This window comes from Homarus americanus, unplaced genomic scaffold (genome assembly GCF_018991925.1).
Source record: "Homarus americanus isolate GMGI-L3 unplaced genomic scaffold, GMGI_Hamer_2.0 scaffold30450, whole genome shotgun sequence".
In the NCBI taxonomy this organism is placed as follows: domain Eukaryota; kingdom Metazoa; phylum Arthropoda; class Malacostraca; order Decapoda; family Nephropidae; genus Homarus; species Homarus americanus.
Window position 1 is genome coordinate 110,211 of NW_024749195.1, and position 17,529 is coordinate 127,739.

General features: G+C 43.4%; 1 protein-coding gene across 1 annotated transcript in view; it reads right to left on the bottom strand.

Moving 5' to 3' along the window:
- Window positions 1-17,529, bottom strand: part of LOC121853300 — a 50,977-nt gene that overhangs the window by 5,494 nt on the left and 27,954 nt on the right. Inside the window, exons 2-6 of the mRNA XM_042347324.1 lie at window positions 2,873-3,067; window positions 2,307-2,564; window positions 1,910-2,056; window positions 1,314-1,497; window positions 594-915 (exon numbers count right to left, since the gene is read on the bottom strand). Coding sequence (XP_042203258.1) covers window positions 594-915; window positions 1,314-1,497; window positions 1,910-2,056; window positions 2,307-2,564; window positions 2,873-3,067 — 1,106 coding nt within the window. The remainder of the gene's footprint in view (window positions 1-593; window positions 916-1,313; window positions 1,498-1,909; window positions 2,057-2,306; window positions 2,565-2,872; window positions 3,068-17,529) is intronic.

The following is a 17,529-nucleotide window of genomic DNA, read 5'->3' on the forward strand; positions in this document are numbered from 1 at the left end:
TCAGAATTTAGAGATTCTCAAAAACTTGTAAATTTGGTAAGAAAAAAGTATCATTTAAGTTAATTAGTATAATCATTGTATTCAATACCGGTATCCTTTTTTGAAATATGAACAAATAATATATATATTTGCAACCCTCTCAAACATTTTCTAATACCCCCTGTATCCATAATGCTACCCAACACCTCTTTCACACTTCCTTTCTCGATAATTATTCTCCGCATCCTATTCACCCCCATTATTGCTCTCAACCAGTCATTCCTGCTCCTTCCCACTGTATCTACAATCCGTGCTTCTCACATAAAATACTGTACATACTGTACTCTTATTTCTGCTTATTGAGTACCCTGTGCATTATAATCTTTGCCTACTTTGATGTGGTTCTCTCTCCATACATTTCCTTTTGGTAGTCTTTTATTCATTACCTTGCTCGTAGTCCCACTTGCAGACACAACCACTCCCAGAAATCTGAAATATGCAACTTTCTCCAGTCAAGTTAACTTTTATACTACAGTACAGTATTTCTGTTTCCCTTCCCTATTTATTTTCCTGTACAGTATATATCACAACCAAGTACAGAACCCAGTACTTACCCTCCTCCATATTTTGTGGAAACAGTAGTCCAGCAGTGTGATCGTCCGGTGACCATGATTTTGGCCGTCGGTTCTGTTCACCATTTTGGAGATTACTCGGTGTTGGTATACGAACACTGAGAGAGTTAGAAGTGGAGTCACAGGTCATAAATTCTTCTGTACTTTTACGTCGACTCCCCTTATTAGTGTGATCCACACCGTCGTTCTGAAAACTTCTGTTGGCTTTGTCAGCTCGTGCTTGTGCTGAAGTTGACTTGAGGTTTGTTTCAGATTTACTTCGCCACAATATGTTGTGTCGCTGTCTACTAGCATCAAGAATCCCCTGAAAAAACAATACAATCATAGATTAATTAATTATCATAAAATTAATTGGTTGTTGACTAAAGATTAAGAACCTAAGATACCAAAATAAAATAATTGACAAAAGGTGAACAAACTGCTGTTATCTGACTCAAATACATCCACAAAAAGTTTATAAACCACAGATTAATATATGGATGCATAAAGTTATTGAATTATGGTTGTGTAATGCCCTTGTGTTGAGTGACTGACTGTAATTTATTGAGACATCATAGAACACATCTGGTGAGGTAGAGAATATAAGTCAGTGTTTCTCTTGATTCCACATACACATTTTAGAGACTTTCTGATCACTCTAAATCTACCTCCGTGTTCCATTATAAGTTATGTACTTTGGCTACCTGACTAAATAATACTAACCTCATAAGTTTTCAGTTGGTTACAAAATGCTTGGTTTGGTTTGATACAGGTCCTCTTCTTCTTAACAAGGGCGAGAGCTTCTTCAAGATTCATATTAAAAGCCTTCATGGCGTAGGCAATCACAACTGATGCTGACCGACTGATCCCCATCTTGCAGTGAACTAAAACCTTAGAATTCTTTTTCCTGTAAATGGTTGATTGAATTTAGTGTTGCAAATCATTGGTCACATTACTGTATTGTCTTAGCACATACTGGAGTTTAAACTCTCTAGTTTTATTACACAAAATAAATAATTACGTACTGATAATGAAGTTCAAATTCAATTACAGGCAAATAAATAAAGCTAATCATTACATTATCATTAAAGACTGTAAATGTGTGGATGAAAATTAAGATTCCTCTCACCCTCCTTTTTCAATTTCCTGGTTACACCATTGGCTCCAGTCCTAGCCATTACAACTGGGTCTCAATCCTAATGACTTGATAATATTGGGGTCTATTGGGACTGGGGCCCCATCACCAAATGTTAACTTATCTTTACCTTAACTGCTACAAATTACAATAAGATATATACCAAATGGTCACTTATACTCACTTGACTTGTGTAATATATCTGAAGGTACTGTCCCAGTGTTTGAGGAGCTCGGTCTTCTCGTCATCGTAAACACGGATGTTGAGGTAGTCGTACGTCCCGGGGTAGAAATTGTCAATCTCCTTGGTTACATTAAGGATGTAACCCACCCTGGATGAGAGAGAAAAAACATCCTGTATCCTGTACACTTAATAACATGTGTGTCTTGTGTCTAGAGAGATGTGGTACTAAATGAAACAAAGTGTGATAATATTAGTCTACTAAACTAAGTGTACAGCTAACAGTTCAGTACAGTACCTGGCTATGGTAAATAAGATAGAAGGATCAGAAGTACCATACATGTATACTTATAGTAAATTCATAGCAACAGTCAATGAACTACATGTCATGCAATACTCACCCATTAGACTGCAACTCCTCTAGGTTAGAAGCATTCCACTCTGATCCCAGGTACACGTGAGGGAATATCTCCGTTGCAGCGTCCATCTGGCCTAAGATCACCAGCATCTCTTGGTCAATGTACGACTTAAACTTGAAGAGATTCATAGCCAAGTCCTCTTCGAGCCTCTGTCGGATGTACTTGGAGGTGACCTCATCTATGTCAACGCTCATCATTATTTCTTTCAACTTGCTGCGGATGAGGAGCTGGGTTTCCTCCCTAAACGGATAAAATGAGGGAGTTACACTACAGCACATCATTAAACCACACTACAGTAATCTAATTGAAAGCTTATACTGTATGTAAATGTGTATCATAAAACCCATCAGAGTGCAGTACAGTATATAGTATTGTTGTATTGTATTTCAACTCAAAACTACATTAATTAAAGCAGCTGCTGTACTTAATAGTCAACTTTACCCAAAATTATCAAGTGTAAATTATTTTTTATAATCAGGAGATAAAATATGACACAGTTATTCATAGACAAGAGAGAAGGAAACACTGTAGGTCTATGGATCTCTTACTTATCAGTGAGGGAGTCTGGTGAGGGGGGTCTCTTAGACTCGAGGCTGTCCATGGCGTTCCACTCATTAATACAGGACTGGTCGGACCCCACGCCTCGCACGTAATAGCCCACCCAATCATGGTTGATGCCGCCCAAGAAGTAATGGGAATCTTGAGCTCTTGAACTTGACTTGTGCAGAGTTTGCAAGGCCGACCTGGAGGCAAGGAGAAAGAAAAGTAGAAGTTAGATCATGTATTGTTGTGCATCACTGTTACTTCTAAATTACCATACAAGAAGAAATATACTGTATAACTTAATATCTATCACATCAAAGTCCACATAATGAATACAAAATTAATACATAGACAATACAGTACTTTTCAAAGCACTGGGAATACATAAATCAAGTACAGCTGTAGCTACATCTACAGTATAAAGGCATAACCTGATACTGTATTCTGCACTTTGTCTATGCTGTACTACTGTATAGTGATATATAAAAGCTTCATAAATTTATTATAATGATATTCTAAATTTCTATATGAGTAATGCTCGGGGATGAAAAATGAAGAGAGTAAACTTTCTAAACTTGTTGGCTTGCTGCTGCAGTTGGCACAATCATCAGTGCCAGCTCAGATGGTACTCGTCCACCACCAATAATAGTCACCTAACCAACCCCCCAGCACCATCAACTACCGCAGCAAAACTTAACAGGAAATTCTTGCATAGTTACCGACAAAGAATACTCATCACTAAAAATACTCAATTTACAATAAGCAATAATAATAAAATAAATAATACAAAATAACCAATACAAGTATATAACTAATTCAATTCAATTATGAACATTTAATGCATACACCGTCTCACCTTTCAAACTGATAGACTGAACCATTGTTTCATTTTATCCCTTGGCGTCTCAAAAGCTTCATTTCTCTTATACAATACAGTATTCCCAAGGTGACACAATACCACTATTTGCATAACCATGACAATGTACGTAGGAAGAATAGCCTAGTTATGTGTGTGAATAGCAGTAATCAGGGATATTTGTTTCTGAGATGTTATGCTGCATAGTCTTGCGTCATGTACCGCCACCACAATATATTTTCACTCATTTTCTGCCCAAACTTTTAAGTAGTGGAGTTGTATACAGTATTGAAGACAAGTAAAATACCGTTGTAAGGTCTTCCTCACTCCTGGGAATATCCTCATGTGAAGGCCACCAAGATTTCTCAGCCACACCGGTCCTGAGTGGTGGTGTAAGATTAGACAACAATCATGATGGAAGGGGGATACTTGATGCCAGACAGACAGTCCCCCTTCCCTCCCACCCTATCCCACTAACTGTCTACCAGCCAGCCCGAGTCCCCCTTCCTTCCCACCCTGTCGCACTAACTGTCTACCAGCCAGCCAAACAGTCCTCCTTCTTTCCTTCCATCCCATCTCACTAGCCATGAGGGAATGGAGAAACTTGACGGCAGCCAGACAGTCCCCATTCCTTCCCGCCCCATCCTACTAGTCATGAGGGAAGGGGAAAACTTGACCCCAGCCAGCTAGACAGTCCCCCTTCCTTCCTTCCATCACATCCCACTAGCCATGAGGGAAGGGGATACTCGACGCCAGCTACCCAGTTCCCCTTCCCATCTCATCTAGTTCCTCGCAGGGCTGCAGGAGGACACACTCTCAAGATACACCATAACCTGTTTCTCTGCACCTTCAAATTTTTCTCATACAAGTCACGCTCAAGTCGTCTTCCTCATCAACACATTCTTCTGTCATAGCTATTCCTGGAAGTCGCTCTTTTAACGGTATCTTTAAATACCAACATGAACAAAACGGATATCGGTTATTTTCCCAGTATTAAAAAGGGAGAGAGAGATTACTTGATTACTTAATTAAATGAAAGATGCGGTTAGTGTAGTGTTGCCAGCGTAGTATCTTCTCCAACAATACAACACGACCAACCTAACTTGTGGACAGTATAGAAACAGTGAATTATGAGAGAAATCTTAATTTACTGCCGCTGGGCCCCCCCGTTCTTGCAGCTTGTATACTGATCACAGCTGCTGGGAGAGGGTGAGCCAAGACAAATTACAATATTTTGCTCATCTTAACACTACATTAAGTATGGTGGAGATACAGTGCGTTACGGTAAGTGAAACGACAATTTTCAATACTTTTTTTTTATAATTTAACTAAATAAATTACATAAGGTCAATACACATGTAACCAGATCACTTTCTATTGCATTTACTTAAGAAAATATAGCACGTGCGAATATTAGAAAAACCAACGACTGAGTCTTATTGATAATGAACTTTATAATACGGTAATCATAACAGACAATAAATGAAAGTTAGATATGATTAATGTGGAAGTGGTGAGGGACAGGCAGTGGGGAAGGTAAAGTGAATGTTAGTTACTACGTGAGGGTCGAGATATGTTGCGTCACCTTGCCTCGCCTCGTCATGACATACTGTACACAAACATTCACAAAGAAACACGTAAAAAACACAAACTTTGCAGTGATATTTCAACTACAATAACCTTTTTCATACTTCAACACATGTCTGGTTTCAATCTATTGTTTTTATTTTACATTTACGTATAAGAATATCTAAACTTTCCTCACTTTTATTTTTAATTTTACTTCATATAACAAAACGGGAGACTAATCTTATTATTCAAACGCGATTTTAGAGGATCAAATACGAACGATAATTAACAAATCAAGTTTAAAATAGGAATAATTTTCGTTTTTATTAAGCTAAAGACGCTTAATATGGCTATAGAGAAGAAGAGTCATATCAAGAACACGACCACAAGCCAAGGTAAAGTGGCGGGCTGAGCTTGCGTTACATCACATTGGGTTCTGGACTAGGCTAACCAAGCAACACTTAGAACGTCAGGAACACATATACGCACAACCTGAGCATCGAGAATAGTGCCACAACTCCACCTTCCTTGCCTCTGTCCTTCTGTTATTCCTACGTCAATTAGGGAGTTTTTTTTTATGCATAAGTAGGAAGCCCCACAAGCAATGGTCGTGATCGCCCCATCCTTGACCTCCCCCACACTCACCTAGCAGCGTCACCTATCACAAACTCGGTGACGTCATCCTAGACAACCTCAGGTTCCCAAGAGTTCCAGGCTTTCAGCGTCTTGTTTCCTGCGGTTTCCGGCCCCAAGACCTATTCCTGGGGCATCTTCAACGTATTGTGAAGGTCTGGTTATAAAAGGGACTGTCACAGCAACAAAACTAGCACGACTAACAGCTGTTGACTGATTAGTATGGTAAATTAAGAAATGAGCTCTAGTGAATACGCTGGTTAGGTATGTTGTAACATCCATTAATTTACGAATATTTCATTACTTACAGCGAACAGGTTTCATGCCAAACTGGAGGAACAGCAGAAATGAATATCTACCTCGATCGAGTACTTGACAATAACTAGAGCACCAAGTTTTTTTTTTATCCAGTTCATTATGAGTCACAAGCTACCTCGACTGGATAATTTTATTACGATTATTTTTTAGTCTCAGTTTTTATCCAGATTCCCGTGTATCCATTCTTTTTTAATTAGTGTTCTGTAAATATGACTCCGTTTAACTGGTGGGTGTAGTGTGGAAGACCCGACTTTAAGGGTTTCTCCCAGCTAGCACATCCGTACACAACAAGCTTGATTATGTAGCTCAAGACAGGAAGCACACACATTGTAATCACAAACAAACATTAAGATTACCACTCACGATATCTGTTACGTTATTATCATCAACATTGTGAAAACAGAGTAAATGTCAATTCGTATTATCTGGCCGAGTGTACGAATCGTCAGGAGTGTATACAGAGACTTACAAACACACAAACATCGTCACTGAATGTTTATTGTCTCGACTCGCATAACAACTCAGACACCTCCTACATAACTCAGTATCAATTAAAGAAACAAACGTATAATATTAAATAGGAGGGGAAGACATTGTGCAATTTCTATCTGCTTGGGTCATAAGATAACTAGCATTTGTTTTCGATGAGTCTCTAAAAGAAATCGTCGAAGTATATATATATATTTTTCTTTCAAATGGTGAATTGGGTGAAGGTTAAAATAATAGAAATTTTTTTAACTCAAGGGAGAAAAGTTACAATGTTTATTTCAGCTGTGACCTCGTGTCCACCCCATTCTTCCTCCCTGTTGTCACAAACACTCTCTCTCTCTCTCTCTCTCTCTCTCTCTCTCTCTCTCTCTCTCTCTCACCACATCGCCAATTATTCCTCAGTCTTCCAGAACTCTTGACCAAGTTTCCCCCCGGCTGGTCACCACCGCATCAAGCTCTATTAAAACTAAATTTCCCACATAAAATAAGGATTGCGCAACTCGTGTGTAAGAAAACTTTATATGACATAAAAGAGACAAACTTAAGTTATTTCACGTGAGAGTGAAAGCGGAGGTGGGCGCGGCGGAGGTGGTCGTGGCTTGGCGTGTGGTGGGTGATATCTTCCCAGGGACGGACACCATTTCACACTTAATAATTACAAAAGAAAACACGTATATGATAGTGATTAATCAGTTACCAATAGTACAAAGAGCTATCGAGAAAATATATAAAGGCCAGAGAATGATTGATACGTTATGTAGTGTTATCTGTCACGAACCATCTTGCACCACACGGCCTAAGACACGCTAAGGAGATAACTGTGGGAGGATATCAATCGACCAAAGTGAATGTCTTTAGTATACATATGACAAGAGGTCTTCCTTTCACTAGTCTCTGCGGGGGAGGGCTTGAGAGGGGAGTGTGATGCCCCCACCCCCCCACCCCCCCGCTAAGTTCCGGGACACATACATATTTCTCGTAATTTCCCAACACAACTGCAACTATGTATTCCTTGACCCTCACCTAACCCACAACACACTTGCTCTCTCTCACACAACACACTTGCTCTCTCTCACACAACACGATCTTCGCTTCACTGTGGATTATGACTACTTTAAAAGACGTCTTGACCATCGCCTTGTACTCGGCTTTCACTATGTAGCTCTTAAGTTCAGCCCTGCCTCATTTTCAAGCCTTGGGTACAGGTTTGACTCTCGATATGGGAATGCGGTGAATGTGTGTCCATGAACCACAGAGTCTTCAGCAACGGGTCTCATGGTTGTCAGTTTATCATTTGTAGTCTTAGATGCGGTGTTCACTACTCTACGCCAACAGGTGTATATGTAACCTTCACCTGTGATGTTTGTGTTTAATGTGTAAATGTTCTAAATATAAATGTTACTCAGGCTGTCGGACACCACAAGAATGTTAGGTTGGTTTAAGTTACTCCCAGCTGAATAAAAACCCAGCAGATATTTACAAATTATTAAATATAATTTCTCCTAAACCACTGAGAGGGAAAAAAATACTTACAATACTCATCTTGGTTGTGTGAATCATACTGAACTCTAATTACAGGTGGGACAGTGTTTACGTTCGGTGATTCAGCTAACCTTTCACCCCGGGCGTGATCACCTCTCAACGGGCACCTCACCCACCCCACCCCTCCTCTGCCCTGCCCAACCCGACAAACTTTCCCTACACCAGTCTATTCCTCTCTCTCTCCCACACACACACTCCTCCTCCTCCACCAGACACTCACTGCAGTTCTGAGTCACTCTCATCACTACTGGCGACAAGTCCTTAAGCAGTCATAACTTTCCCTTTCATTCTTCTGACATACCTACCACTGTCAACCCACCACTCTCTCTCTCTCTCTCTCTCTCTCTCTCTCTCTCTCTCTCTCTCTCTCTCACTGAAGGTTCCTGTACGCTACTCGAGGTCCCCTTCTCTACCAACCATCGCTTCCAGTCAAGGCTCTTTACAACAGCTTCCCACTTCATACACCTCTTCCTACACCTTATTTACCTCTTCGTCTCGCTACACCCACGAAGCCAAGGGTATATACAGTAATCAGGGGTGCAAGAGCAAGGAGTGACCCTCTCTTAAAAAAAAAAAAATAACACCCATCAATAAATAAGCTAAGATAAACACGATAAATATTATGAAGTATGAGACTAGAGCTATACGGAAGACTCACTCTCTCTCTCTCTCTCTCTCTCTCTCTCTCTCTCTCTCTCTCTCTCTCTCTCTCTCTCTCTCTCTCTCTCTCACCGTAACCAAACAATGATGCGTTTTATTGATTCTACCTCAACTTTTTTTATCCATGTCCTCCAGTATAAGATAAACAGGAAGACATAGGGAGGTAAATAATCTAGTAAATTGAACACGCGAGGCTAACAGACATATATAATCGAAGGTATATTTGAAATAGAGACTTAAAAGTAACCATTTCCCGAGGTTGAAAGCAGCATAAGGTAGCGTAGTGTGTTGGTAATCAATTCGTAGAGGGAATAGCTATCAGATTGTGGCACCACTTCAATGCTAGTATCAGTAACGTCGTCATTAAACTCATTATACACCCACTAGCTCTTACTAGACCAACCAATAGCAGTTATTTCTCACCTTATTTACGCTAAAACATAAAAATAATAAAAAAAAAAAAAAACTCAGATTCACTTAGAGGTTAAAACTGACATATACAACAATATTAACCCAAACAAAAATATAGACTATACATTAATTTCATCCTTGTAAAGTTACCATATTTAGTTATTTTAAAGCTTCCGTGTATTTTGAGTTATTTCTGAACGTGAATGAGATTAGAAAGCATTATTACATCTTCATTTACAAGGAATAACCGTAGTAGTAGTAGTAGTGTGAGTGTGTGTGTGTGTGTGTGTGTGTGTGTGTGTGTGTGTGTGTGTGTGTGTGTGTGTGTGTGAAGCCTAGTGGAGTAACGTAACGTCTCTTAGCCAGTCACAGAAGATGTCACGCTTGCGGGTATAAAGTTTCTAGTCTACCTTGGAATACCGTGACAGTTACACACAAAAGAGGTTAGGTTAGGTTAGATTTGGTTATTATCTTGACTAGACCTTGAAGCTGAGAATTGATTTTGTTTATATAACTTGACATTAACTTAAATGTACGTGTGTGGCTGACTACAGTAGGTTAAGGCTCACAGATCAGATGGTATTGACAGTTGCCACACACACACACACACACGTCAACTGTAGGTGTCACTGTTCTCCATTGTGTGTATACATATTACATAACGTACGTGTGTGTGTGTTTGTGTGTGTGAGAGAGAGAGAGAGAATTCAATACGCTGTTCTGTTAGTGTGGCTTCCTCTTACATCATAAAACACAGCCATTCTGTTATTGTCCTTGGTTATTTTTCACACTGCCCGTTATTGCCACAGTGATTCTTTGTTTATATCGTTGGTGAATATAACGTGTTCGCTTGTTTTGTTTTGCAGTGTTGGGTAGCCCGCAAGGTTAGTGTGTATGTGTGGGTGTGTGTCCTTCGGTGTAATATCGCCAGGTTGCAGTGTATAATATCCTGCCCACTTAGCCTGCTGTTGCCTGTCGGGTCCTGGGGTCTCTTGAGTGTGGCCTTGAGCTAAGTGTACACAGACGCGCACCTCACACTTCAAGGTCCTACTCCACCACAACTCACGATCTTCCAACACTAGAGGCGGTTATTGACACACACACACACACACACACACACACACACACACACACACACACACACACACACACAAAAGGAAGACGACGACGACACAGTGTTGCCATCAGCCAGTTTCACCTCTCCATCAGGAACTTCTTAGATTAGGTTAGGTTAGTTGATGATAGAGTTGGATTTGGTGTATCTTGGAAGACATTTGCCAAACAACAACACAAACAACAACACAAACAACGACAGCAACACAAAGACAGCTTTCCTTTCAGTCTCTTTACGTCTCCCAGGATCAAAGAAGTTCACTAACGGGGAGGGACGGACAGACAGAGACAGACAGACAAGAGTGAAATCTATATCACTTTAGTTTTCACAGTTAGTCTATGTTGTGGTGGTTTATATGACTGAGTGAATGTCGACTCTTATGGCCAAGTTTGGACTCCATCATTTAAACAAAAAAACAAAATATTCCATTCTGCTGGAGTTGTTTTTCTGATGTTGATTGGTATTAAAATTAAGTCTTGTCTTTATAGGTATTTCTAGATGGAGGGAGGAGGCGTGAAGCAGACAAACGCGGGAGGATGGAGGATGGAGAGGAGGACGGAGAAGGGGGAAGGAGGGAGGGTGAAGGCGAGGAGGGAGGTGAAGGAAGGGGGTGAAAGGAGGGACGGAGAAGGGGGAGGAGGGAGGTGAAGGAGAGGAGGGAGGGTGAAGGAGGAGGGGTGAAGGTGAAGAGGGACGGAGAGGGGAAAAGAGGAGGGGTGAAGGCAGGGAGGGAGGGGGTGAAGGGGTGAAAGGAGGGACGGAAGGAAGGAGAGGGGCAGGGGGTGGTGTGTGAGTGTGGTGTGGCAGCCCAGGAAGGAGGGAGTGTGGCAACAACCGCCATATCAGAACAGGTGTGGCTGGCTGGCGGGGAGGGAGGGAGGAGGGACCCGGCCGGCACATACTGACTACCCCACTCAGAGTCATGGCTTTCCAACGTGTCTCTCTCCAACTCTTTCTCAGGTCCATAACTAACCTAATCTAACCTAACTAATCTAACCTAACCTAACCTAATCTAACCTAATCTAATCTAACCTAATCTAATCTAACCTAATCTAACCTAACATTAACCTAACCTAACACTTTGAGGGTTAATAATGGAAGGAAAATGTTCTATATAAAAAAATCATTAAACTATTTTACACATAATCTCTCTCTCTCTCTCTCTCTCTCCTGGAGGCGACGACGTGGCCGGGTAAGAAAAGCTGGGCGGCGCTGCATTACGACACACACACACACACACACACACACACACACAGTGACCAGGGGTGAGAAACACACACACCCAGCCACACCCACCTCACCTCTACAATAATGGTATACCACAACACACGGTCTTATTAGGCAGGTGTGTGTGTGTGTGTGTGTGTGTGTGTGTGTGTGTGTGTGTGTGTGTGTGTGTGTGTCCCACAAGCCGGGTCAACTTCACGCTCCAGTCCCCCTCCCCCCCAGCACACACACACACACACACACACGCTGGTTCCCCCACGCTTATGCAAGTCCCAACACGTTTCCGAATCGAGTGAGGGTGTGACCAAGGATGTGGCCAAGGGTGTGACTAAGAGTGTAACCAAGGGTGTAACCAAGGATGTGACTAAGAGTGTGACTAAGGGTGTGACCAAGGGTGTGACTATGAGTGTGACCTAGGGTGTGACCAAGGGTGTGACCAAGTGATGTGACCAAGGGTGTGAGTAAGGGTGTGTTACACGTCACACTTACCTTGGATTACACACTTACACTTATCTGGATTACACACTTACACTTGTCTGGATAACACACTAAAGATAACACTGAGATCATAGACGAAACCGATTACCGGATATCTTTTATTTCGGATATCTGTCGGTTGTCATGGTTACCAGAATAAGATAAACACGTCACGTCACCTGGGAGTCTTGTTGACAAAACGCTCGCGACACTGTGACGTCACGGTCGACACTTCCTCCTTGAAAGGTCGACGTCACTATGAGTATTAATTAGCAGGAAACACACACACACACACACACACACACACACACACACACAAAGGCTTATTGTAGTGTTACTGAATTATTAAATTAAGGTGGTGATATTACGAGAGGGTGAGGGGAGGGTGAGGGTGAGGAGGAGGTGAGGGGGTGAGGAGGAGGGGTGAGGGGGTCAGTACCTTCCTTGAGAGGCGGGAGGCAATTTATGTATAACAAGATAGTCTGTCTAACCACAAACACCCCACCGTGTGTGTGTGTGTGTGTTAAGAGTCCCTCAAGTAAGTCCCTCAGCCAATGGACTAAGATCACGGTCGATACACTCAGTAGGATCGTGTCACATCCGCCCACCAACCCACCCCAGCCCACCCCACCAACCCACCCCCGGAGAAGAAAGTTAAGTGTGCCAACCTGTAAGATATAGCCTGTTAGTGCGTGTCCCAAGAGGCGTTATCCTTCCACCCTCACCACCCCTCATCCAACCACCTTCACCCACCCACCTAAACAACCCACTTTCACCCACCTCTACAACAACAACACAACTCATCTCTGTATCTACAACCTCTACAACACAGAAATAACAACACGAGAGAGATTATCTTAAGTGATACCTTAAAAATATAGCTTCAGCATTTGTCTTCACACACACTGCTAAGTAAACAAGATCGATTCATGTTGCGGGGTTACCAAATATAGCCCCCAACCAGTTATCACCACTATCGTTATCATCACCACCATCATCACTATCACTATCACTATTGGGTCAAGTGACAAAGCTATCATCATGCAACACTTGTCAATTGTCATGCACTGTCAGAGAAGACCTTTAGTGGGTGGTATTACCTCTCAAAATACCACGAGTTTGTACCTCTACCTCCTCCCCCACCCCCAGAGATCAAGTGAGGTGATGACTGGATCTCTCACCATCACCCCACACCCCCTGCCTTGACATACACTACCTCCCTCCTACCCTCCTTGACATAAACCTCTCCCCTCCCTCACCCCTCCTTGACATAACCTCTCCCTCCCCCTCCTTCCACAGACCTACACCCCACCTTCCTGCCTTGACCACCCCACCCTCCCCCCACAACCTGCATACACCTCCCCATTACCATCCATCCCTCCCCCAACACCCCCATCCTTGACACACACCACCCCTCCCCCACACCCCCCATCATTGCCACACACCACCCCTCCCCCACACCCCCCATCCATTGACACACCACCATCACACCTCCATCACCCCACACCGACCCTATTTCGGTGGTGGACAGAAGGTCATTAAAATACCGGAAAATCACAGCCACCACTATGATGGAGAGAAAAGGTTTAACATTTTAATACCGGATGTTCCTGGTATACCTGGTGTTGTGAGAATGTCTATCTGGGTGTCTGGTATCAGTGAACAATACCTTAATACCAACTATCACCATTATTAACGCGATCGTAACACTATCATCACCATCAAACACCATTCAATGCCATAACACCATCTAATATCATTGTAAACACGATCATCACCATCTAACACCACAACCACCAACACCATCCACCACTACCACCAACTAACACCACCACTAACACCACCATAATTACTGTGGCTCTTTACCGTAACCAAACACCGTTCACTTAACACCAGGTAATATTACTCACTGTTCACGTTGTAAAAATAAAAATAAACCCTAACTTTCTTTTGATATTTTGGGATCTTATTACTGCTGTTATAAAAGTATCGAAAGTATCTAACATATTACAAAGTTTTAGAGAAATATATATAGTTTCTAATGATATTTTTCTATTGTGGTTTAAAATAAAATAAATAGTGGTTTTATCATGGAGATCAACCCCTCCCCAAAAAAAAAAAAATAGAAATTTGTTTTACCTGTTGGGAAATAATCGATTCTCTACCTGTTAAAAGGTTGTTAGGTTAGGTTATCCCACCCGACCCGGACAGTGAGGTGTGGTCCTCATCCCCCTGAATGACTGAGTGAGTGTCATGACAGGAAGATCCGTGAACTTAATTGATATTTGGTCTGACACACACACACACACACCTGTTTCTCCTCTTGGCCACCACTAAAGAAACTATTTGGAATTACCTGAAGATTAACCACCCTAACGCTAACCTAACCTAACACCAACCTACTCTAACGCTACCCCAACCTAACCTAACCTAACCTAACACCAACCTAACCTAACCTAACCTAACCCCAACACCAACCTAACCTAACGCTACCCTAACCTAACCTAACTAAACACTGGAGGTCTACAAGGAAGTGAAGCCCTCAGTTTGGTAAGAGGAGGAGGGAGGGAGGGGGAAGGAGAGAGGGGGTGGGACCCAGATAATGTACGTGACGTGTGGTGTAGGAGAGGGAGGAGAGGGAGGAGGGATGTGAGGGAGGGAGGATGGAGGGAGGGGGAGAGGGAGGGAGGGATGTGAGGGAGAGGGAGGAGGAGGGATGTGAGGGAGAGAGGAGGAGGATGAGGGGGGGAGAGGAGGGAGGACGTGAGGAGAGAGGGAGGGAGGTTGAGAGTGTAGACAGATGGTGATTAGGTAAAAAGATCCCAGCGTAACCTAATCGTCAGCTGGTTCATGTTAGGTTAGGTTAGGTTAGGTTAGGTATCCTCTCAATCCTAGACTCGAGACAGATAGGATCCTGGAGGACTAATCTACCACCCCCACCACCACTACCACACCCCACCACCACCACCCCCACCACCACTACCACCCCCACCACCACTACCACCCCACCACCACTACCACCATCACCACCACCAACCACAACTACCACTACTTACCACTACCACTATCACACCTTTCTCAACACTTCTTCACTACTAAGAAACAACACCTCAATCAATACACCATTCAGTCCAGTGTGTGTGGTGTGTGTGGAGTGAGGAGTGAGTGAGTGAGTGAGTGTGTGTGTGTGTGTGTGTGGCCTAGAGGTCACCCCCGCCGGGTCAATGATCATGGTGATAAAGTATTGAGCCTTACACCCTTGAACCCTTTACCCTTGACCCCCTACCCTCCCCTCCCCCCTCACCTATGAACCCTCCACTCTATCACTGAACTCGTCCACCTCCATTGTCCCTCCACCTCTACCCCCTCCTCCCTCAGGTTAATTTATCTACCGTTCACGCCTCAGGGCAGCACGTGTACCCTGAAGGAGTGGCTGAAGGCATGGGTCACTGGCCTTCTTTACCTCTTCCTTCCTCCTTATCTCCCTTCCTTCTCGTCTTCTTCTTCCTCCTCCTCCTCCCTCCTCCTCCTCCTCTCTTCCTCCTCCTCCTCCTTCCCTTCCTCCTCCTCCTCCTCTGGTCTCTTCCTCCTCCTCCTCCTCCCCACCTAACACACAGGTACCACAGGTGTCACCTCAATATACCTGGTGCAATTAATCCTCTTCCCCTCACAGGTGTGGTATAAGGTATAGTGGATGTGTGTCTGTCTGTCTGATACTCGGCCTAAATACCTACCTTGCTTTCTCAAGTGCCCCACCCCCCAACCTCACCTCCCCTCCCCTTTTCTCTCTCTCACTCTTTCTCCTCCCTACTACGACTTCCTGCACGTCTCTCTCTCTCTCTCTCTCTCTCTCTCTCTCTCTCTCTCTCTCTCTCTCTCTCTCTCTCTCTCTCTCATTGCATGGAGTTATCAGGACCGGGTCTCGTGCTAGTGTGTGTGTATGTGTGTGTGTGTACGTCAAAACCATCACTTAACCTTCCTGTATTGTGTGTGAGGTCCTGAATTATAAACACACACACACACACACACACACACACACACACACACACACACACACACACACACACACACACACACACCTGCCTGACCCAACTTTCCCTAAGTTTCGTTCAACACAGCGGCTCTTAACACCACCCAACACCGCTCTTAACACCACCCAACACCGCTCTTAACACCACCCAACACCGCTCTTAACACCACCCAACACCGCTCTTAACACCACCCAACACCGCTCTACTACCACCCAACACCACTCTTAACACCACGGCTCTGACACCACTCATCACATCTCTTAACACCATCTAACACCATCTAACACCACTCTAACACCACACACGCCCTCAAGACACCTCCACAAACAGCTAATTAAGAGCCTTCCACCTTCAGAAAGTTACCTGCAGACTAAAACACCTGAGTAAAACACCTGAGTACATAATTTGCGGTATAGTGTGAGTGTGTTTGAGTGAGTTTGAGTGTATTTGAGTGTGAGTGTGTTTGAGTGTGTGTTTGAGTGTGAGTGTGTTTGAGTGTGAGTGTGTTTGAGTGCGGGTGTGTTTGAGGTGTGTGCAAGAGTGAGTGTGCTTAGCGAGTGAGTGTGTTTAGGAAGTGAGTGTGTTTAGCGAATGAGTGTGTTTAACAAAGTAAGTATGTTTAGTGAGTGCGTTTGAGTGTAAGTGCGTGTAACAGTAATCTATGAAGGGTTTGGAGAGCGTTGTATCGATTGTTCACCTGCCAGGTACGTCGAGCTAATGAATGAGTGACCCTTTCCTTCCTACCGCCTCTCCCTCACTCTCCCTTCCTTCCTCCTCCCTCCCACCCTCACTCACTTCCTTCCTCCTTCCCACCCTCACTCTCTCCCTCACCTACTACACCCATTCACACCCTTACAATACGGTTCCCACCCTTTCAAAACTACTTCACACACACACACACACCTAGATCACACCTTGTGTCTTTGTGGCGACAGAGAGACACACAATTACTTCCTGCTGGTGTTGCCTGAAGGAGGGAGCGTAGTGAGGATGAGTGACTGAGTTAGGGTGAGTGGCTAAGGTTGGGGTGAGTGACCGTTCTTCGTATCAGCCTTGAGCCACACACGCAAAACGTCTCCTCAGTTCGGGTGGACCGGAAATCAATAATGAGTGACCTGCTTAACACGGAAGTGACCTACAGTGGACCTAACCCAACCTAACCTAACCTAACCCAGTCTAACCTAACCTAACCCAGTCTAACCTAACCTAACCCAGTCTAACCTAACCTAACCAGCAACAGTAAAAGGAGGTCAGGTAGTGGTCAAGTGCAGGAGTCAGGTAAGATCTGCCACTTAACGAGGAGGAACAAACGGACGTGACAGAGGGGTGGTAGAT